Source organism: Galleria mellonella, unplaced genomic scaffold, assembly GCF_026898425.1.
Source record: "Galleria mellonella isolate WM207_F2 unplaced genomic scaffold, CSIRO_AGI_GalMel_v1 utg65, whole genome shotgun sequence".
In the NCBI taxonomy this organism is placed as follows: Eukaryota; Metazoa; Arthropoda; class Insecta; order Lepidoptera; family Pyralidae; genus Galleria; species Galleria mellonella.
This window is the reverse complement of record NW_026442138.1, coordinates 7,400,014-7,424,117: the sequence shown is the minus strand read 5'-3', so window position 1 is coordinate 7,424,117 and position 24,104 is coordinate 7,400,014. Positions and strand designations below refer to the sequence as shown.

Genomic DNA, 24,104 nt, shown 5'->3' with positions numbered 1-24,104 from the left:
TGTCACAAAATTTGGTACACATATTTACTATTTAGGATGCAGAAGGACAGACGTCCTGGTCGGACAGACCGGTCGATCAACATATTTATTTATTTAACACTTTATTGTACTAATATTACAGGACTTGTTGAAGATTTTTCAATAAGTATAATGTAGTACAAAAGATGGTCTTATTACTAAGCAATCTCTTCCAGACAACCTATGGGTGGAAGGAAGAAATTAAAGAATAAATAGGTAGGTGGTGCATATCTCAGTCATTCAAAGTCATGGGTGAAAACCAGTTATTAATAAATTTACAAATACTTACCAATTTAATGACTTCATTGATAATAACATCATCCACACTGGACCATGGAACAAAATTTTCTTCCCTACCAATTACATATTTTACGGTACTCTGTATACCCACTGTAGGTACAATTAATAGACTTTCTGTAATTAAAAAATATATATGTTACTTTGACTTGAATACCTCCATCTTTAGATTATTTTTGTATTGAAATTTTTACTATAAACATTTTAAATATATCCACTGAATATCCATTTGGCAATACCATAATTTGTAAATGTTATAACAAATAATTAACTAAATCATTGTATTGTATCCTATCAGCTATTAAGTGTTCAACATAGCCTCCCCCATAAAGGTGGTTGTGCCTGTAATTACCATGCTTGGCATTCAGATTGGCAACCAAAGTTTGACTTTTGATTATGTTTTAGAAGGGATGTATATATAACTCAATAACCCCCCCCCCCCCCCCTCGAGCTACAACCATGTATGAATATTATGAACATTATTAATTGCAGATTTTTAGACTTCAGTACTTCTTACTATCAAAGTTAGCATATTACAATTTAAAAAGTACTGCCAGATATAACTAAGTAAATACTAAACTATGGTTTTAACATTTACTGAAAATACATACCAGACTGCACACTGTGAGTTATCCAAAAGAATACCAAGAATGATAACACAATTATTATGATTAATATTGCTGTGAGATTAATGTGCACATAACATAATGCTATTATATTCATCAATATGGCTAAAAATAATGATGTTTTAATCCAGGATTTTCTATTCTGTTTATTCTTGAAAGATATAGTGAAGTGTCGGGAATTTGGAGAACCGCTGCTTTTGTCCACTTTTAATAGCAAACCAACGCCGTTTACGTTCTCGTGTTCTATTATTCTATCGTTTTCTACCATTTTTAAGTGTTTTAAAATGTATTTGTTATCATTTTATATGAATCTGTGATAAGGTTATGCGAATAAACGCAAACCGAGAAGTTTGCAATAAACAGTTATCAGACAATTTCGTAAACACATAATTCCTTAATGGTTATACAAAAAATGAATCAATATTAAAAGAAATTCCCAAATTTCTGTAAATATATGTAAAAAGTAAAATTTTAAATTTAAGTCAGAGATAAACAAAACATTCTATGATAGTATCAACTGCAGCTGGCAATTGACATTGAAACAATAACATCTACTTTTGACACTTGACGTTTCTCTTTTTTCTTCTTTAGTGTAATTTACCAAATTTTAGGATATTTTTTCTTTGCATTTTGCCAAAACATTTGTCTTTATTACGCAATTCGTCGAAGCCACAGTCGAAATATACATTGTTGCCAATATTGGCCAGTATCTGAAGAATATTTTACCAACTTTATATCTGATATTTCCCATCCCACTATCCCACTTTTTACTCGACTACGACGAAGCAAAAAAGGGGGTTCTGATTTTAATCGTTATATATGTATGTATATGACATATTCCGTTTGTATTTGTTTTCTTTGAAAGCATTTTGATCATCTGCTGTTTATAGAGTGACATCATATTAAATAGAATATTACGCCCTCTAGAAGACATAAAATCATGAACTGATTTTTTTAATGATGCGATGTTTCATTTAAAAAATATATTGTTAGCTGTTCCTCGAAGCTTTTCTTGCGTGCACCACAGGACAAGTAATCACTACGTTATCCGCCTAATAATTGGGAATAATTCCTAAAATCACGCTTTGATTGTGAGCTAAATACATTTTCTGTTTAAAGTTTAAATAGATCTATAAATATTTTTATCATAAAATTATTGCCCGAAAATAATTTAAATAAAAAGAAAAATTAAAAACTATATATTATATAAGCTAACTACTAAAAACTCGCACCCTAAAAAGTAAAACAACAAAAAAATATTCTTATCTGAAATTGTTACTTATTGTTTTTTAAGTAAATAAATTATTGTAATTATTGTTCAGAGGATAGCCGTAATCCAACCATATACCAAACCTCCATAAGCTACGTCACGACTAATACAAAGATATAAAAGGTCCAACAGAGGGAAGTAATGGATCGTTTTAGAATATAAATATATCATATTGGTATAAGGGGTACCTGTCTACCTACATTTAATAGAGTAGGTAGACAACTAATAACACCATTGTATTCTATCACATCACAAAAACGTCGAGCATGAATTAACGGGCTATATTGACTAGTAACCATAACAACGGATACTACAAATAAACGTCATAAAAATGTAATGTTCTGCCTACTCAGTTACCTGGGTGAAAATATACTTACTGAATAGTTTGTACACACTTCTTGTTCGTTATTGTATTAATTTTGTTATCTACCAGATGGAAAATTTGGATAGTAATGCTTGGGTATTTGATTCTCTCGTGGGTTTCCTACACGGTCCAGTATGGAATATTCCGTTGCAGACTTTTATAGAAGAGAAATCTTTGCGTATGTATTGTGTATTGTACTTATTCAATCTGAGACTATCGATATAGGTACCCAGTATTTTTTTTTTTTTTTATTGCAAGGAATTGCTAGATATTATTTGTAATTATTACATTATTAATAATGTTCTGAAAGTTCTAATTCTAAAGACAAAGAAATTTAACAAACTTCAAAAACTATCTAATTATAAAATATGGGAAATAATAGAATCGGGCTTTACTTGCTAACCATCTTTAGAAATGGAAGATTATCTTTGTCATAGTGTTACTATGATTAAGAAGTACAGAACTATGACAATTTATTTTTTGTAATGGATGAAAATGAAATGATATCCCCGCCTGCGTTGTCGATATACATTAACAGGATACCAGTGAGAGATGATAGGTGAAAATGAAATCAGATCAGTTGTTCCATGGTGATGAATTCATCTTGAATTAACCACAATGGTTTTTAAAAAGGACAGCATGGACATAGACCAGACAGGGTATATTGCTATCAACTGAATCACTAACTGAACCTCATCCCCCTCTCAACATTACGGGTTCGATTCTGAGGCGTCATTTCTCTAAACCTATCACTAAAATTAAAATTTCAATTCGACATCACAGCGTAATCTTTACTGTATGGTCGAAGATGTACTAATTTTCTAATAGATTTAAGTGCAAATTATAATTTTAGTTTATGATGGTCCATAAAACAATAATTTTGTGAAATTATTAAATTAAAATATTAGGTTATGAGATAAATTTAGAGAAATAACAGTTCAGAATCTTACCTATTTCAAATTCAAACCCACGTTTTAACTATTTGTAGGTAAATAGATAACCACCAACTGTAGACCTTGACGGCTAAATATCACTATTTGCTTAAGTTTTTTAAATATATAATAACTGTCAGTCTTCGTTGCTCAATACCAAAGTAGGGATATTACTGTGTAAAAGTGAAGTCGTGGGTTTGATTTTAAGATTCGAAACGAACTTTTCTAAATTGGTTCGAGTTTGAATGATCTAGAATATGCTCCTAAATGATCGCTATACAGTTTCTCGTAACAGTGTGTCCTAGCGTGAAGATCAGGCATCGACGCGATTTTATGGCAGTTACAAGTAGATGGATTATATTTAGCGAATTAATAAGAAATTAAATATAAAACTTATGTTCATTTTTAATGTGTTATAATATATTAAATATTGCATATAATTATCTTATAGCTTTTGAACCTACGGAAAATGGCGAAGTCCTCGACCGACCAGAATATAAAAAGATTCATGATGAATATCGTAACTTGGTAAGAATTTTATTGAAATAACATTAATAGATATTTCTTCTCTGTAAATAACTGTAGAATAATATAGTTGTTTTTTGTTGAGAAATATAAACAATAGGTATTTATATTTTTAACTAATAAAAATGTAATGTTAACTTTGCATGTGCTATTGGTATACGCTAAAACAATACTGGTGAGGGAAGACACCTGAAGGTGAAATTGTGTCAGATAGCCCATCGTAACAAGTACCACGAGTTTCCAGGGATCGACGTGTAGGAGAATCTGACAGCATAATATTAGTAATAGGCCCACTTGGACCCATTTACATTACATTATTCACCGAATGAATACCATTGAAAACTTCTTGTATACACCTAAAATCTATTGAATCGCAGGTGGACGTGATGTTAGGTTCGTTCATGGATGACATCGGGATCACTGCAGATCAATTTGAAGCGGCATGTAGACTCTCTGCTCGCGATTTAGCCGGACTGCCCGCACATTTCCATCGAAGACTCTTTGAGCAGATCTGGGCAGCCAATGACTACGACATGTTTGTGAAGATGATGACGCATAAGAATGTCGAACTCCAACTACAGGTAGGCAATTTTAGGATCCAGTTTATTTGTAAGCTATATAATGTACAAAAGTCAACGTCGGTCCTTCATGATTAACGCATGGATAGCTGTGGCTGGCTCAAAGTGGTTGGTCATTAAACATAATTGGATACGAACTACTAGATGGCGCTAGAATCGGGACGTGTGGTTTTTTTTTTTTTTTGTTGTTGTAATTAAAGATAATTTAAGGCAAAGTTTCTAAATTGGCGAGTGGTTTTATTTATTTTATACTGATATAGTATTAATATATCGTATTTTTTGTCTTTATTTTCTTGTATGCTACAACGTTGAAAAAACACATACATGTACTTGCAAGAAACATTATAATTGTGTAAACTTTCAAGAAAAGATCGCGTATAATCTGTTGCTTCACATTCATACCTAATAATAAAAATTACTCGATTTAGAAATCTTACTTCAATTATCTTTAATTACAAAATATTTAACACAAACCACAAGTCTCAATTCCACCATCATCTAGTATTTCATGTTTAATTTTCACTATCACCTTAAGTCATATATATATATATATATATATATATATATATATATATATATATATATATATAGCTGCTACGCTATTTTGTTTTTTTACTATAAACAAATTTCTAAACTACATAGAGCGCCAGGATACCAGTCATCCTGTTAAATCCAAGTTTTTTGTGACACAGTTCAGTATTCCAAATCTGTTAAAAGAATAACTATTATGTAGGCTGGTATATTACGGAACTCCTAATTCCAGGCTTTGGAACTAATCGAAAGGCGGTTTGGTGCAATGCCAAATATATTTTCTTCGGAGCCTGAAGATATAGACTCATCACGTAGTGATGATAGCGAAGGTTGGCCTGATAATGATGAAATTATGACTGAAATAAAAAAGTAAGTATATATATTATTTATCTCATAATATGGTGTATTGAAAAATGTATTAAAAACTATAAATGTTACTTATAGATTACAGCTTGAAGACTTAAAAGATGAAATAATTAACGTCCCACCGGAAGAAGTAGTGGCTGAAAAACAAACTTTACTCTCAAAATTACAAAACTTTGAGAAGAAAGAAGAAAAAGTCGAAAAAGAACAAACTGTTGAAATAATTAAAGAAAAACCGCAAGTACTAATTGAACCACCAAAACCACCTCCGAAAAAAATCGAGGTACGCTAGTGACTTTTAAATTTAGTTCTAAAACATCTGTCGTTCTGTCGTGACTTTTAATTCTGCATTATTTAATCGATAGGTGAGTGAAGAAGAAGTACATGCCCGACAAGAATATTTGAAACAGCAAAGGGATAAACTATTGGCCTTGAAGAAACGAGTCCGTGAACGAAAATTAGGAGTTGGGGATGCAGAATCTGAATCTGGAAGTAAGTGTAACATTTGTTATAACAAAATTATTTTTTCCAGATGCCCAAAAGTGCATATTGGCCTAGTTTCTATATACTTCACAATGAAATGCACAGGACTACAAATACTATTTCTATAGACTTTTTTATACTTAAAATTATCTGTTACATGCAGTATTAAAAGTGAGGCAGAATAATCAATTTTTTTTTACACGATATAAATTTCATCAGATAAATTATTTCATTATTAAAATCTAAATATACTAACCAACGATAATTTAAGCACTAACTGTACCCACATACATGCAATTTGTAATAAATACTTAAATACATTTAACAGGTGGTGAAGGGTCTCATGTCAGCGTCCCTAGACCTAAGTCGGCGCGAGTGGCGCAGGCTGCGTTGGCCGGTGCGACGCCCCCACCGCCACCAGATGCAATGCAACTTCGCAGAGCCCTCGCGTCCAAACTTAAGTCTGAAGTAGTCGATACAAACCTTGGGTGATTCATTATTCCACTTAGATAACTTTTTTCCATATTCTACGTCATAATTCTCTTTCGTAAATGTAAATTTGAAAGGTATAAATAAAAAAAAAAACATCTGTTCATATTACCTTATATTTATATTGCTTACTTAACTAGTGACATCATAGTAATAGCATTATAGTAAGCTTATTTACTTTACACAACTTGCCAATAGGTAAATCTATTTTTATTCTGTGTATAAATTAGTTTATGATGGTCATCCACCTAGACAGATAATAAAAAATAGTCATCATTACAGTCTACTTTCACCTAGAACTTCGTATAATATTAACGGGAAGTTATTTCAAGGAATATAAGAATCGTATAAATCTAATTGACAGCTCGATTCTATTATACACGTGGATGTTGGCAGATTTCAAAATAAAATTATTACATAAAACGTTTATATATTTACAATATATTCTGACAAATTCATCCCACGTATTTAATAATTCGCCTCGCTTTATTCTGTGCATTTATTGTAGTACACTTATTGTTAGTATGCAATGAAATATAAGCTGAAGAATGTGCTGGTAACAAGTGAGACCATCATCCAAAGATACGAAGACGTGTTGCAAACGTGACAAGTACTTTATTATTTTATATAGAGATCAAATGTTTCTTTGTTTGATACATTGATATGTATATTTGGATTAATTAACAATTAAGAAATTATAAAATTAGATACTGTTATAATAAATAGAATAATTGGAATTGATACCATTATGTAACTCTTAATATACTGCCGATCTACCAAGAAAGCTAATTCCGAAATTTCAGACCGAAAGTTTGTTTCGCACTCATTCATACTGAAATTGTATGCATAAACGGTGACATTATTTTTTATAACCGCTACTATACTTATACCCAATATTTTTGTAATTTTAACGTTGTTTGTATTATTTGTATAACGTTGGTTGCTCAGCACCGAATATGTTACTCTCTCAAAGTAGGCAAATCAACCCTACAAATTAAAAGCAGGCAGTTACTGGACACTGACTTATACCTACACAAACAATGTTTCAACACATGCATTTTATATTTTTTTACTCATTCTGGTTTTCTTACTTCATTTGTGTAATTAAGAAAAATTTCAGTATATAGTAACAAAAATGAATCACAGGATTTTTTAATTAACCAATTAACTGATCATGATCATCAGTTATTAAATTATCCTGTAATAATATTTATTACCCGCACATAGGTCCTTGTAATTGCGTTTTATATAAAACTTAGTAATAATTATCCATAAGGTTCAGTTTGATAGAGAATTATAAAGTAATCACTGCACATAGTATAATGTATACGATTTGACTTGGTAGTAAAAATTATAAATTATATTAAATGACTTATTTATGTGATGCTTTAAGAAAAATCGGCTTTATTACTCATATTTTTTTATATTGGTTACAATAAACTAATTATAGACATTTCCATACAATTACGTCACAAGAATTCCCTGTTATTGAGTATTTTTAGTAAACCCCTTTAATTATTAATCAATCATTAATATACTTAAAATTTGTTTCAAAGAAAAAAAAAATCCACAAACATTTGCTCATGTATAGTTATTATTTCATTAAAATATGTATACTTATGGACCTGTGCATAAGGAGACTTTTACATTAAAATAGTGTAATGTAACAACTAGCAAAGAAAGCAATCAACGTCAGTCGCACATATCTTACTTAGAAACGTCATTAGGCACATCGTATTCATAGTAAATGCGAGTTATGCATGTGGTATCAGTAATGCTATAAAACAGCTAATTAATGCTAAAAGTCGCCATCTACACAGGATCTATGTCTATGACATAGAACACAAATATTTACATGCTTTGGTCCTAAATTTTGACTATGTCTCAATAAGTATTTTTTTTTTTTTTTAACACTGACGGGTATTTAGTATCAACAATAAAATTAATAATCAGTTGAACTATCTGTATTAACTATTCCTTATCATATAAGGAAGTGTTTGTATTATTGTGTACATTCAAACACAAGCCTACATAAATGTTATATAAAGGTAGAATAAAATAAAGTTTGGACCACATGAAATGTCTATTTAATACCACATTTCTGGCGATAAGTGAGGTGAAAGCGATTCTAATTCACTGCTTTACATACCGTGTGTACTTAGATGATCACCAGATTAAATATATTTTACAAAATCTAATATTATTTACAAAATACGAACGATAAAACTAGAGGTTAACAGTAATAAAATGAATCTTAATCAGATAAGTTTATCACATACACATTACTTTTGCAGTGTATAAAAGCCACAATCGTGACTATTGAACCATTTTGATTTGTTGAAAGTAAAGAAACTAATACTGACATACTCATTCTAAGTAAAGCAATAAGAACATGCAACTGTAACATGCTATAAATCGTAATCTCAGATAAATATTAATACTAATTGTGAAAAATTAATTACAAATATTTATTATGTCTCCTTTTAAACTTTTTAGTTTGAAAATGTGGCAATCACAATAGAGATCAAATTTATATAATATAGATCAGAATCTACTTAAGTCCAATCAGAAGTTGAACACTATGACAGAGGCCTAGCATTATGTTACACGAAATATTAGACCTTCTAAAGTATGGACAAAAATAACATTATACTTAGAGAAAAAAAGAAGTACATCAAAAATAAGGCATAAAAAATATTGTTAACTTGACGATATTTCGTGTAATAAACACCATATATTTACAAAGACCATGAAGAAGACTGCACATAAATTCTACGCATAGCGTTCCCGACAACTATTAACTAATAATACACTATATAAATAGCTGCCGTAAAATATTTCCAAAACATATAAATCTGGATCTCAAAACACTATCAAGCTAAAATTCTTAATTATCCCTTTCAACACTGTCAGCCAGCCCGAGTCTGATGCCCAATTATATTTATTAACTTTATTTAGATCAAGTATAGTTAATTGTGCAACAGACTTGGTTTCGACCAATGTTAATATGCAAGAATATTGATTAGAACAAAAATTTGTACAACCATTCGCAAAGCACAATATAGAAACTAGAAAGAAAATAGACTTGAAGATTTGTATATCAAAAAACTTAAATAGCCTAGCCATAAACCTCTTCATGAAAATTAAATAAACCGATTCAAGATCCAGATAAACATGCAAGCATATTCAGGATTTAGTAAAGGCAAATTATATAGATGGTTCTCTACTTTCAACAAATTATGAGCTTCCAATAGATAAAAATAGTTAATTACCTAAATACTATTCCGTTACATATACACTAGGTAGGACATAGTTATGCTATAATATCTCGGTGATCATTGATGTAGTTTCAAAAACATGTAGAGAATAGTCTATGTCAAAAGCCCAAATCTCTGACATTAAAACCCCAAACTAAATTGGATATATGATTCAAACCCAAAAATATCTATATTTTTCATATCTGAAGGAAGCTCATCATTCAAGATTTTAAGGAATGCAAAATTATTAAAAATAGGTTCCATGGCCTGAAAATATGATGCCTTCAAGTTAATCATCCTATAAAATAATTATGGATACTTAATACACAATATTTTTTAGGACAATAGGAATATATCCTAGCAGGCCTTTATCAATACATGTCCAATCCGTATTAAGTACGGAGTTAAGCTATTTACGTTTTTAGATGTCAAGTTAGAGCTTTGACTTCCATGTTTATGTAGCTCTCAGAAGTTTCAAAACAGCATGGCTCAATTGTTTAAAGAAATTTATACATTTGTGTTATTATATATCAAACTATGTAACCTCTATTCCAATGTTTCTTAGTTTTAAAAATGTAAAGAAAAGAAAAACATAAACTACTTTTTTTTTTTAATTTATGCTACAGAAACATGCTGTTTTCTCCACACAGCGTTTATGAAAGAAAAAGCAACAAAGAACCAAAAAAACTAATGTACTCATAGCCATGTGTCCAACATTACCATTGCTGAAAAATAGGGCTGACATTCCTAGAAATTACACAAAATTATTTTTAATACAATAGACACATACACACACCCCAATCATGTAATGTATGTAAAATATAACTTTTAAGAATAAATATAATGAGTTTGATAAATTATTTCATTAAAAAATTATATAGATGGCAGCCCTACTGAAACATAATCTGGCATCTTTAATATTAATCACATTGAAGTTGAAAGGTAAATATTATGGATAACACTGCAGTAGCCAATGTTACTATAGATTCTAACACTATCACATCAAGTTTTAACAATAAATACCTATGAAAGTGTGTACACAATTTAACTGCAGATTATTTTTACTGTTTCTAGTTAGTTGTTAAATTCATGTTATAATAAGAAATTCTTAATGATGAAAGCAATTTTCTTATTAATAATGTAGTTATACAGGAAAATATTGTAATTACCATATATATTATTAAATTTCCAAAATTTGATGTGATAGTGTAATCTGATTCAGGATTCAACTAACTAAAATATAAATTGTTATAAATTTTTATGGGTATTATTGAGAAAATACGATTTTTTTAATATTCATTATATAAACACATTAGTGAGTAGCAATTCCACAGCACTTATTTCAATTCATATTAAAAAATTATTGGTCTTGTCATATAGTAAAATGAAGATTTTTTTTATAAACATGTTTTTACACATTCACACTTGCGGTGTTCTATTATCACTAGACGTGTAGTTCCCACACACATTTGTCTTTGTACTTTTGTGATTATGATTCGCCGGCAAAGTAACCTAACCGTTAAATTATTTGACATTTAAATATTTCATAACCAATATATTGTTCTACATTCTGATACCATTTAAAGTAATTATACTATGTATGAAAAGGTTCATACGTTTACTAGCTGTGAAAGTGGACACTTAATGTCAGCACTCATATTATTTACACAAAATGGACGTAACCCGACTAAAAGTACTTTACTGTCTAGCGGCTATTCGTGTTATGGGACTCGCAATGTTGCGTTAACTATATGATACTTATTCAGTAATATAGAAAAACATGATAGCATAGTATCAAACACAGTAAAACAATCCCATGTTGATTCTATTTCATGTATCATAGTTTATCCAAAAATTTTTGGTCTACATATAATGCGTTACACATTTTGTTTAATATATTAATGTAATCATAAATTATCGAAAATAGAAAGGTACGAATTTAAACATGAAATTAAAGCTCATATGTAAACTTTTAATAGAAATTTAATTTCATGTCTAAACTTTTAATTTTTGATACTTACAGTTAACACAACCTTGCATCCCTGTTCAAGGGTATTTTAAGGAGATGAAAGTCGGGATGGATCAATTTATATAGCTCACTAGTTACTATATTCAACACACATTTAACGATTAACCTTTATCTAACTGTTTAACCATTTCTCAATTTTTCTAGTTACAAATAAAATCAGTCATATAACTTGATCCATATGCCCGACGAGTCACGTTTTGATACAAAACAAGAATGACTTCTCACAACTACATCATCTGAGAAAAATTCAATATTAAGGTGTAACAATCAAATTATACCAAGGCGAAGTCCAGTAATATTATTGATAAAATTAAACAATGTTCCCCGATAGACTAAATTGGAAAATAACTTTCGAATTTTTTACTTTTTATATTAATTGGGATATTATGATGGCTGATTTGGTATTAAGTTAATATTTTCATGTTAGATCTTCGTTCCTTGGAGGCTGTTATTGACTTATATGGTATTATTGTGAATATTATCTGAATTTCGTCTTGTCCTTTTGTATTCTTTACATGTTGTAAAGCTCAGTCAAACCGTGTTCTCATCTCATTAACACGCCCTAGACCTAGAATACCATACAATATTTCCTTACAGTATTCCTTCGCGTTACTGGATAATGCACAGCAGCGAGACGGGGCGGAGAGCTCATATATTCCTTGAAACTAGTACGCTGCAGCTTATGGAGACACTACGCCAGGCGCGGCCGCTTAGCGTCACGCTCCTCGCCGCTGCCGCCGCCGCCTCCGCCGCCGCCCCCGCCGCCCTCCTCCTCCTCATCAGAGTCTCCATCGTAGTCCACCAGGCCCTGTCATTAACAACAGTTTTAGGAAACGACAATATTTGCCTTTCAAGCACATGTTTTGCATTTCTCGAAAAATAGTCACTACCAGAAAATCTACGGCCGCTATGCTATGAACTTCACATAACTATGAAATGTACTTCAAAATATGAAATTTTAGAATACAAAAATATAGAATCGTTATAAACCCACTCATATAAAGGTCTTATTAACAACAGAGTAGGTGTATTTAATGTCTGCAAACTCATGGACTTCTATAAATTTTTATAGTTCTTTATGTGAATGAACAATTGCTGTAGATAATTCATTGTACACGTGTCTAGTATACATGTACATATTCAAGATGCAATCATCAAACTGTAAGTAGTTTAGTTTAATATTCTAGTTTAATATTCAATACAATTAATTTAACCAATTTGCTGCCTATGGCGAATAGTTATGATTTCATAATGCTTTATTATTTATAAGACCATCTAATTTTTAAAAGTAATAAATAACATTAATAGAAAAATTTAAATGTAATGGCTAAAATAAATAAACTTTAACAAATTATAATTAATTGGTCATATTTTCAAAAAATGTGCTATTACAGTTATAATATTACTTTAATTACTTTAGCCACCTCAATTTATCACAAAAAAAATAAAAAACGTTTTATAAAAATTAGAGATTATAAGCAAAAAAGGATGTTAGCTGCATTCATACGTCTTGATTATTTATACAGTCATGCAATTCTATTTTTCAATGCAAAGTAATAAGGTCTCGCAACAAAATCTTTATAATACATTAGTGGGAAAATACCTTTTTTTAAAAGTTGTTTTAAAAATATATTTAGACACCAGCCTTAACAAAACAAATTACTTTGAGCCCATGTTACCCAAAGTACATGTAAACCCATATTTAATTCGCAAATCAAAAAAAGCGGTATACACTTAAGAAAGAAAGAAGGAAAAATATTTATTTGGCACATACTAATAAGTATATAGTACAAAAAAAAATTAAATTTACATAAATTCAATTTTTTTTTTTTTGTATATATTATAAAATGGCAGTCAACCATAGGTCGTACATAGAATATTGGATAGTGGTCCAAATATAATATACTAAAAATACTTCATATAATTAATAATAAATAGAATCAATTATATTTGGTCATTAATTCTACACAGATTTAGAAGATTCTTTGTGCAATCAATAGACCCTAGTATTGGCGTCATACTAATTTTATTCCAAACTACATCTTAAAATTTCTTAAAAGCAAAAGCAGATAAAACGTCATATAACGGATCCTATCTTCATTTTTACAATATCTACGGTGATTCGTGTCTTAAATATACTCGGTTTTTATAAAAAAAACGGCGTGATCCACGGCTACCATTATTAACTAAACAAATGGTGTCTAAGTATGTGTTAAAGTGTGTATGTACCAAGCACAGTGCATTGCTTTTTCAGTGTTAATTTTAAAAGTCCTATTTTGAGTCTTAGGATAGTAATAAGATTAGCACAAAAGTGGCAGGCAGTAGTCATACTTTAGTATAGATTACGACTATTTTTAATGTGTGTTTAAGTTTCAAATGTCCCCTAGAAATTGTGCATGCAAGACATCCATTCAACACATAAAAATATTTAATTTTACAGAAGATTTATCTAAATATGTTACTAAGATAATAAATAAAATTTCCATAAAGTAGTAGAGAATGCAGTTTATTAAAAAATATATTTTTAATTTGTTAACCAACAAATATACTCATTATAATAAGCATTAAATAGTGTCAATGAATGAATATGTTACCAATATATTATTATATAATAAAGAATAAAAACATTCCATAAACAAATGACATTACGTTTATAAAATGCAAAATAATTTATCACAAAATAATTACAATCCCTGATAATATATTTATCATAAATATATTATGTTATATGATGTATCCCAGCTAAGCAGGTAGAGTAGAGGTGTAGGGAACTAAAAGTTTACCTTATTGAGTAATCTGGGCGAAGATACCTGAACATCAGTGTGTGTTGGCTTGCTGGCCGCAGTTGTGCTCAGCAACACTCTGCTTGGACCATTTGCATTTTCCGTACTTGAGCACACTTTCTTTTCAACTATTTTCCCTGTAAGGTTAACGTAAAGTTTAAAATACGGACCCTTTTTAAATTAAATATTTAAGAGACATTTAAATAACTACAAGTGACTACACAATGATCAAGCCCATTAGAAGTTTGTGTTTGACCATCAAGCCCATGTCTGAATAGTAATATTATGGCTCCATATTATATTATTCTCCACATAATATTCTACTACTATTACAATGGTCAACTACAATAACATCAGATGACTTATATATAAGACTGTCCTGTGTCGGTTTTTCGGCTACATATCAAATACGAAATAAAAACCCTAAATTGTTTAATGATTACTGGGGCATTTCATTAACTGTTCATTTATAGTCGAACTAATTATATACTGCGGCATTGATTGAATGCGTGAATTAGTATATAAAACATTCTATAATTAGTATATATATTTAGGTTAAGATACAACCTAACCATGTTATAAAAATGACAACAACAATTACCGATAGCGTCGAGCGCATGGTGCGCGTGCGCGTGTGCGTGCGCATGTGCGTGCGCGTGTGCGTGCGCCTGAGCGGCGTCGAGCGGCGCATCGTCGTCGAGCTCGTCGTCGTCGTTAAACCACATCTCCTCCTCATCGTCAGGCGCGCGCGCCTCACGCCTGTACCGCGTACGCAACAGCGACGGCACCACGGCCTCAGCCACGCCCACGCTGCCGCTCACTGTTACATAAATATTATCATATTTATTTATTTATCACTAAGATATATTTATTTACCTCTTCTAAGAGGTATTAAGAGAACTGCATATTTATAGTCTCAAAACAAAAATTTCTATCGCCAAAAAAACTCCACATAAAGTGACAATGAACTAAGAACAAGAACAAGTTTGATTTTGGGGAAAATATTCAGTTTTGTTGTTTTTAATAATGTTCTACAACGATTACAAACTAAACTTCGATTACTAAATGATTTCTATTAGATGCTGAATAAGTGGAAGATAAAAAATAAAATACAGTTTTAATATTTATTCAAATTGGTCCCGATATTTTAATGTTTTTTCACTATCTTAATATATAAAAATCATATGTTCCATCACATTAATTTTAAAAATCACTCAACCAATTTTAATGACATTTTGTGAATGTGTATTGCTTGACCCAACTTAAGACACTTGGAAAATTCAATATTGTGGCGTTAAAGAGATCACTCTTTTGAAAAACTTTATCAAATAAAAATACCTATCTAAAATTTTGTTAAGATGAAAACTATTATTCTTTTATAAATGAACCCATACCTCTTTCTCTTTCTTTCGATAATTTGTCTTGATGTTGATCATATCTCATCTTTAAAGTTCTGAATGTCTGTACGTATTCCACATCTTCTAAAATCTTTCCGTAATTCTCCACAACATGTGAACATAATGATTTAATATCTTCTAACTTGATGAATTCAAATAATTCTAATACAGCAGAGTCCAATAAATTATATCTGAAATTGAAAGTGTTTAACTATACTCAAAATGAAATTAAAAAGTTTGGAGCCTACCATCTTTTTGTTGTAAGGTCCAAATGTGCGAACTGGAATAATATTTATTCTAGCTTTCAAAAATCTCATGTTACTGTTGTCCTACCATAAAATGAAATCCCGAATTTTCGGACTCAATTTGTGTTTTTGTTCATATCGAAATCGGTCCAGTAAATGGAGCTTAACATTTCATTTATCATAAATCCTACCATAAAAATCCAAAGGAACAATATTTTAATATTTTTAAACAGTATGTATTATGTAATTTCAATGTGAAATTTGTGCTTCGTTTGGCCTCGAATTTTCAGAAAATATTTCACAGTAGGCTATCTAGGAATAGCAGTAGGAAAACCAGGTGTCCCCTGGACTAAGCCATGAGCAATAGATGTATTACATTGAAAATGTTTACTAAAAACACATACATATGAAACATGCACTTCTTATGAAATTTTTAAAATTGTAATCGTAACACATATGCCCTAAAATTTTTGTATAAATAATAATAATTCTGCAGCTAATATAGGCGGCAGTTTATCATGACATAATATAATTTAAACTACAGCATAATTATGTCAAAAGATTAGCACTAGAAAAATAATACAACTGACCTGCCGTTATTTCGCAGAAAGGCATCAACAACTGGTGCAAATAGGTTTCCTTTTATGATGTATCTGTTATAATATTCATCTTTAAGCGCGATTATTTTTCTCATAAACCTAAGCGCGCCTAGCACCAGGAATGTGTGTGTCGACCGCATAAGTACTAAGATGCGACGAAGGAGGTCCTGAAATTAATTAAGTAATACATTATTTCACCAATTACACCAAACACATTGACAACCGCTATGAAACAAAATCTATATTTGTTTACTTATTTAAGACATAGATTCCTTTCAATATTGAATTCCTGACCGTCTAACAATTATTATAAGAGTATTTTGTTTTATTATTTCAGCTGTTAGCTGTCCACTGCTGGACATAAGTCTTCCCCATAAGGGGAGCTTTGCCACTAGTTTCCACGCTTGCCAGGCGAGTTGGCAACTGTAATTAAGCTTTTAGAGATGGTTTAAGAGGGACGCTGCTGCCCATCCCTCACCCTAATCCTCCCTTAGTCACCTCTTACGACATCCACAAGAAAGGGTAGCCCATTATGTGCCGGGGTACACACGGCGATATTTTGTACTCCTTACTAATACTATAAATGTGAATGTGTTAGTTACCACTTAACTTACCTTATTTCATAAAGTAAGTTAACTTACTTTATGGAATAGAAAAGGACAAAAACTACTATTTATTATGGTCAATCAATACATGCCGTCAATATACAAAGTCATAAATAAAAACTAAATGTAGATAAAGTTTAAAAAAATACTGTAATTTATATTATTTACACAGTATTTATTTAAAGTTTCCACTTGCAATTTATAAAAAAATATTTGTGATTCATTTAAATGTAAAACATGAAGCACTTTATTTTTTAATATAATTAATAACATTACTTGCCTTATTTAATATGCAGGTCTTGATATGGTATGTGTGATGTTCAACACAGAAGGACAGCAATTCCAACACTAATCCCAATAGTTGTACAGTGTGATAATCCTCCCTTAATGGCTTCTCCCCTGTAGTATTCTCTAGTAATGGTGCTATAAAAAAAAAAGAAATCAACATTCAAAACATTGTTTCAGTAATTAGTTCTTATAATATACAAGTGGTTTAGAAACCATAAAAGTTCTTCACTTTTTAAATTAGTAATAATATCTCCCTTGATGTAAATATTAATGATAAGGGATAAAGCACGCTTGATTCACATCTCTGTTAGAATACACATAGGGGTCAATTCTGAAGTGCTATTCCTCTAAATCTATTCTTTAACCTAATATTTTAATTTGGCAATTTTGCTAAATTACTATTTTATAATGCATCATGAAATAAATTTAAATTTATTTGAAATTTAATCAATATTAGTCCTTAGAATATAGATTTCCTATTCATGTTGATATGAAATTTAAGAAATAGAGAAATAGTACCTTGGCATGAACTCCATAGTAATAATAATATACATATATTTTTCTAATGTGAATTATACCCAGTAGCAATGAAATAGACCAATGCTAGATGAAGTGACATATATATATGAATATTCCATAACAGTGAAAACCACAATTTGGTGTATTAGTTTTTGACAGAACAAACATATATACAGAGATAAAAATTTTTAAAATATTATTTTGGCTTCTATTGTTCCTATTATTCTATTATTCCCTTTCACATTTTTTATTTAAGTATCTTTTACATATAGACATTGTTAAAATACAATTTTATGATATTAGTAAAATATAGAATTATAATATAATATAAATGCAAAAACTAAGGATGTATGTATGGATATTCGTTAATCTTATACAAAAAATACTGAATATTTTTAATGAAATTTGGTACCTATGTAGATACATTACATCCTATAACATATAGAACACTTTATATATTGATTAACGCGAGCGAAGCTGCGGGACACAGCTAGTGTCCCACAGTGTGGGTTATAAAGAAAAGACTATGTTTATATGCACCTATTGCAATAAAAAACTTAGCATAAAAAATTATTGATTATATTTCATTATCAATTACACAGAAAAACATATTAATTTGATGTGTTTGCACGGGAGCGTACAGATGATTTTTACGCAATACGACGCAAACGAATTGTTTCGCTGTTGGGTAGGGTGCGTGTTAGCTCAAACAGTGTCCTGAAGACAATTGCTGATAAAATGGACTGTCCCATCCTAAAATATTGGGTGGGACAGGTTATCAATGTAAGAGCGTTATGACCGCTCATTTACTAACATAGGTTAAGTCAATTTGTAACTAACAAAATGGGCCTTATGTAGTCTAATTAAATAAATATTATTATTATTATTATTATATAAGTAGCATATTACCTTGAAATAAGATCAAGGCTGCAACAAATATATATAAGATTTTTTTTCTGTTTATCAAATTGAGGTATAATATTGATAATAAATTTGTACTGCAATTGTTAGTGTTCCACATGTATTACTTCTATTTTCTTTTCTGTATATTACTGTGTTATAGAAGATAAAATCTAATACATTAGTACCCTTTTTTAATATTGTATGAGTAAAACCAAAGTTTTACTTCCATGACACATCCAGCTATCCAAGTTAATATGGAAAACTTTAATTTCTGAGTCATGTTCTTTGGAAAAAAATATTCCATTTCTCTGGTAATTAAGGGTGTGCATAAGCAAATATGGTTATTTTTTTTAAATAAATAATTTTCCATATACCATATTAATTATTATTTAAAAAGAGCACTGTCTACAAGCTAAAATGTTTATCATAGAATATGTTGTATATAAATCTACTTGTAAAAACTTTGCACTAATAACAAGTATTATACATCCTTATTAATATTATAAACATGGAAGTGAGTTTGTTTGTTTGTTGCCTGTTAGTTAACCAATTACTATGAATTTTTTTTTTGTCCCCATTAGTCAATATATACCTGTCATGGAGAGGAAATAGTAGTAAAAGCTAGTATGAAATATAACAAGTTAATTTTTTGTATTTATGATGTTTTTAAAGATGTTTAAATTAATACTGAAATATAAATTTTGTAAAAGATTAATGATAAACTTACCTATAAGTGTCTGTATACTGTGTTTGTAGAAGAAATTTAGAAAATCTGCCTTTTCACTCTTGTTAACAGATGCAAGCATACTCTCAGGGTCAAGGAGAATGCGTAAAACCCCCATCAATTGCACTGCTCCTCCAAGTTCAGGGTCACGATCCCGAAGCATTTGCTCTATTACTATATTTAGAAGCATTTGCTCCTGAAAAATAATCTGCATTACTCCATCATACTATTACTGTTTGTTTAGACATCTTCAAAATAGTAATAATAATATTAATGACCTTGGTCATTGGCAATTTTAAATGAAATTGATTAGTTTGGAGTGTCATTAAATAAACATTAGTGGTGAAATCTGAATAAAAATAACTGTATAAATCAGTAGGTAAACAATTATTAATGCTACTAGAATAGAAAAGCCATGTTAATTTCTGTAAGCATGTATATGGTAATGTGAATCCTGTTTCCTACAAGACAGGCTCAGCCTTTTACAATAAAAACATTATTACTTTTTTTTTACTCTTTTTATCTTGTCCAACCATTCAACATTAACTTTTTCATTAAAAGATGTATATACAGTGGATTTCGGGTATAACGACGATGAAGGGACCACTCTATTTTCATCATTATATCTGTAAGTCATTACAAGCAAAGGTAAAGAGATATAGACACGTACACATGTATAGTTTTTTCTTCGCACAAATCAGCATTGTTTTCACCGTTTTTCAATTTTGAAATGATATCCGTCTTTTCTTTAACAGTGAATGTGCATCGAGGCACTCATACTTATCCAAAAGTTTACTAAACTTAGTTGCTAGTCAGAATATCACTTTGTAACTGAACCATAAATTCAACTCCAAAACGTACACGCTTCCCTACCTACATAGCTGATATCTATAAACAATAGGTAAAGGTCTCCACACTTGCTGACCATCTGTGTGGATTTAAACAAAAGGTTAGAAATGTTTGTGAAAAAAGAAATCTTGTTGTCTCTTTAGCGGTCAACTGCCGTCGCAATATCTGCATGGGATTTCTAGAAATTTGTTACAAATGATTCATTAAAAACAGTTGTTGTACCCGAACTCGGTGTTACATCCAAAGTCACTATAGTCGCATAAATTTTGTACTAAAATATGCTTTAAATTCAAGGGACTTAGATTTAACATCACTATAGGCAAATGGTCGCTACAACCAAGGTCGTAATAAATGAAATCCACTGTATTTCGAACTATCTAGGACTAAACATAATCTAAATTAATGAATTAAGGTATTAATAAAAATAAATTTAAAAACATGTAAAAAACCAAATACACAAAAACTAGTAATTAAAATCGAATATGATCCCAATACTAACCTCTTCTGTATTATTAGCATGTTGTAATGTATAATCCCTCACCACAGATGGTGAAAATTCCACAATATATGTTAAAATATCTATAGATGCAGTCTTCGTCTTCTGATCATCTATACTTAGAGTTATCTCTAAAGCTGGCAGAATGCCCAGTGAAACTAGCGTCTTGTAAAATGTATCCTTGTCCTGTGGCTGTAGATTTTGTGAGAAATTACAAAATTCCTTTAAAAATAAAACTAAATCACGTCTCTTTGAGTCTGGTGTTTTATCATCCATAAGCAGCTTAAACAAATCAGTTAAAAATTTCTCATCATCCTCTATGAGCTTCACTATTTCTACCTTATTGAAAAATATAAAACTAGATAATGTGCTAAGCAGATTATCCTCAAAAACTGTGGGAGTAGGCAATACAATATCTTGTATATACTGTACTCTATATGTTTGATGAATCTTTGCTAACAAATCTTGATTCTTAATAGGAATTGCCTCACGAAACTTTGCTAGTTCCCTAAGATATTCTCTGTGCTTTTTAGGTTGTGGCAAACTTGGGTCATACTCTAAACAGCCAACCACATCAAATATAGTATCATCTGCGAACATTGTGTCAAATAATGTGTTTTTATTTAGAAGAAATATACTCTTGAAAATTTCATAAAGATGATGCAATCCTTCTATGTTTTCTATATCTTCACACATATGAAATAAATTGAGTAGTTTCTTTATATAGTGTTGGCTTTCTAATGCAGCTGCAAGCTTATCCTTGCGTGCCGGTGATACTAAGCAACTGTTTACAAGTTCACTGATGTCCTCTAAACGACCCATCTCACAAGCAGGTAATTCTACAGGCTGTACATTATCAGACATTTCATCAAATCTCTCATCTTCAGATTCCTCAACAATATCTTGTGTGATTTCAACTGATGGATCTTTTCCTTGCACCTGAAATTAAGATTATATTTTTTTCTTATTGTGATATGTAAGATTAGTGAATCACTGCAAAATCAAACCAGTTACAATTGTACATACAAATCATAAAAAAAAAAATTGCCAGAATGCAATGGATGAAAGAATGGATATAAGGATATAAAAAAATAATACTGATTAAAACAAAAACAATAAAAAAAAACTAAAGTAGCAATCAAAAAACTGAAAATGATAATGGACAAGGCACATGATTAAGGGAAAAAGAAAATTATAAATGAAGTAGAGCAATAATGTTGTAGTACAAAAAACACAAGAAAAGAAGGAAGACCATACAAATAATGAATAGATGACACTAATGTCATGCTCTACACTAGGGTCCAATTGACCTACAATAAGACATAATAATTATAAATAAGTATAATAAATAGCAATTAATAGGATATAAATTATAAAAATATTAATGTAATCTCTGAGTGAAGGCTATTATTATTATTATGCATTTAAAATTAGCTTTATAAGTTCAAAAACTAATATAGAGGCTAAAAATCATAAATCCATACATGTTATTTATTTTCTTATCTAGTAACTACTGTTGTTTAATTGTTTATTTATAAATACTATTATTAGACCTTAAAACAATAGATAATTGCTAAAGTAAGTTATTAAGAAATTATTAAAATTAACTGAAAAAAAAATTAAGTTCAGTGTGAATAAAAAAAATGTTAATATCTTATAATATGGAAATAAAGTATTTCTTTTTGTAAGAGCACTACATCTTATAATTTTTTTTTACTATATTACAAAACAATATTGGAATAAGTAGTGTATATTAGTTAATTACTACTCTACATTAGTGTCATTATTTTATAGAAATATATTTTAATGCCCAGGTTACAGAAAACCATTTATAATATATTTTATTTCTCTCATCATAAAGGTTAACAATAAATTTAAATTATGTAAAACTACAATATAAAATAATATATCTCCCCTTTGTGAAAAATGGGTGTCTATGTTAAATTTATACTTGTGTTGTTGAATCATCACGAAATAAATGTAAATAGGTTAATTTGGTGCTTTTAATCATATCCTAACCTACAACTATTAATTTGTATAAACAAACAAGTACTTGCCTGACATATCTTTTCCCAAACTTCGTCACAGCCAGCTTTTTCTTGAAAACTTAGTGCTAAGTCAAAATTGTCGCCTTCTGACCATACTATAAGCGTGTCTTGTTGTTTTTGGTATGCTGTGTCTTGTTGTATTTTGCTCTCCAAAAGAAGGGAACCATCGGATTCTGCTCTCACAAGAAGGGCAGTACCCTTCAATCTTTCCACACAACACGATGTAACATGTCCTGTACCTCTGTCGTCCCATTGTCGGTCAGCGTTCAGAGCGTAAAGCTTTACTCTTCGTTTCGTGTCTGTCATGATAGTCAGCGCTCTAAAGAGTATGTACTCAAATAATAAATCAATTATTAAGGCGCTAATCTTTTGCACCCGAATAATAGATTATTTAACTCCCATTTGTATAAAATCATATGCACTTCTGAAACAAAAATTGGTTATAAAGTAACCAGAAAATTTCGTATTCACAATCCTAATTACGGTAATTACATTCTTGTTTTATGTATATAAAATCGACACAACTATGAAAGAACAGCACACATAGTGAATTTTGAAGTTCTAAATGATTTTAATTTGTACACATGTCCATAACTATATAACAATATTTATTGTAACAATAAAATTATCACCAAATTATCGGAAATCACAAACAAAACAATACAAGTTATACGCCTTTCACTATACTATGAAAACATTCTGAAAAACAATATAAATAACTTCATTCATAATCGCAATAAGAAATTCTTAAGAAAAAATAGATATTTACCGGAATTACCATTATACAATCGTCAAAATGACGTACCTTCAAAATAGTGTAACATCAAATATCGCCATATTGGATTCACAACAACGCTTCGAAAATGGGGTTTTCAAATCGAACAAA

At 30.2% G+C, this 24,104-nt stretch overlaps 3 protein-coding genes across 7 annotated transcripts in view; 1 reads left to right on the top strand and 2 right to left on the bottom strand.

Moving 5' to 3' along the window:
- The window catches only part of LOC113519769 (phosphatidylinositol N-acetylglucosaminyltransferase subunit H-like), a 4,541-nt gene extending 3,055 nt beyond the window's left edge, over positions 1 to 1,486 (bottom strand). Inside the window, exons 1-2 of the mRNA XM_026904964.3 lie at positions 927 to 1,486; positions 308 to 432 (exon numbers count right to left, since the gene is read on the bottom strand). Of these exons, the coding sequence (XP_026760765.1) occupies positions 308 to 432; positions 927 to 1,209 (408 nt within the window). The 5' untranslated portion in view covers positions 1,210 to 1,486. The remainder of the gene's footprint in view (positions 1 to 307; positions 433 to 926) is intronic.
- The window catches only part of LOC113519767 (cilia- and flagella-associated protein 36), a 16,711-nt gene extending 10,124 nt beyond the window's left edge, over positions 1 to 6,587 (top strand). Inside the window, exons 1-7 of one of the 2 annotated variants that reach the window (XM_026904963.3) lie at positions 2,531 to 2,753; positions 3,959 to 4,035; positions 4,410 to 4,613; positions 5,374 to 5,510; positions 5,586 to 5,787; positions 5,870 to 5,996; positions 6,316 to 6,587. In XM_026904963.3, the coding sequence (XP_026760764.2) occupies positions 2,645 to 2,753; positions 3,959 to 4,035; positions 4,410 to 4,613; positions 5,374 to 5,510; positions 5,586 to 5,787; positions 5,870 to 5,996; positions 6,316 to 6,479 (1,020 nt within the window). In that variant the 5' untranslated portion in view covers positions 2,531 to 2,644 and the 3' untranslated portion in view covers positions 6,480 to 6,587. Of the gene's footprint in view, positions 1 to 2,530; positions 2,754 to 3,958; positions 4,036 to 4,409; positions 4,614 to 5,373; positions 5,511 to 5,585; positions 5,788 to 5,869; positions 5,997 to 6,315 lie in introns of those variants that run through there. The other variant, XM_052900368.1, reaches the window with a different exon arrangement.
- On the bottom strand, positions 6,575 to 24,104 carry LOC113519764 (serine/threonine-protein phosphatase 4 regulatory subunit 3). Of its 4 annotated transcripts, none has more exons than XM_031913729.2 (10): positions 24,024 to 24,104; positions 23,228 to 23,642; positions 21,174 to 22,109; positions 19,829 to 20,033; positions 17,672 to 17,814; positions 16,778 to 16,953; positions 15,940 to 16,133; positions 15,147 to 15,365; positions 14,546 to 14,682; positions 6,575 to 12,570 (listed from the first exon to the last, which is right to left on the bottom strand). In XM_031913729.2, the coding sequence occupies exons 2-10, from the start codon at positions 23,522 to 23,524 to the stop codon at positions 12,454 to 12,456; spliced, it is 2,424 nt and encodes an 807-aa protein (XP_031769589.2). In that variant the 5' UTR covers positions 23,525 to 23,642; positions 24,024 to 24,104; the 3' UTR covers positions 6,575 to 12,453. The 4 variants fall into 4 exon arrangements, with proteins under 4 accessions (XP_031769589.2, XP_031769586.2, XP_031769604.2 ...); XM_031913726.2 differs by having other exon boundaries at positions 23,988 to 24,078; XM_031913744.2 differs by having other exon boundaries at positions 14,573 to 14,682; positions 23,988 to 24,078.

Bases quoted from the DNA above. Each gene is read 5' to 3' on its own strand.
- LOC113519764 (XM_031913729.2), bottom strand. From the start codon at position 23,524: ATGACAGACACGAAACGAAGAGTAAAGCTTTACGCTCTGAACGCTGAC. The intron at 22,110-23,227 runs GCAAGTACTTGT...TCTTAATTTCAG, and splicing joins TTTGGGAAAAGATATGTCAG to GTGCAAGGAAAAGATCCATC. The intron at 16,134-16,777 runs GTCAGTTGTATT...TTTCAATTTCAG, and splicing joins TTTCTGCGAAATAACGGCAG to ATATAATTTATTGGACTCTG.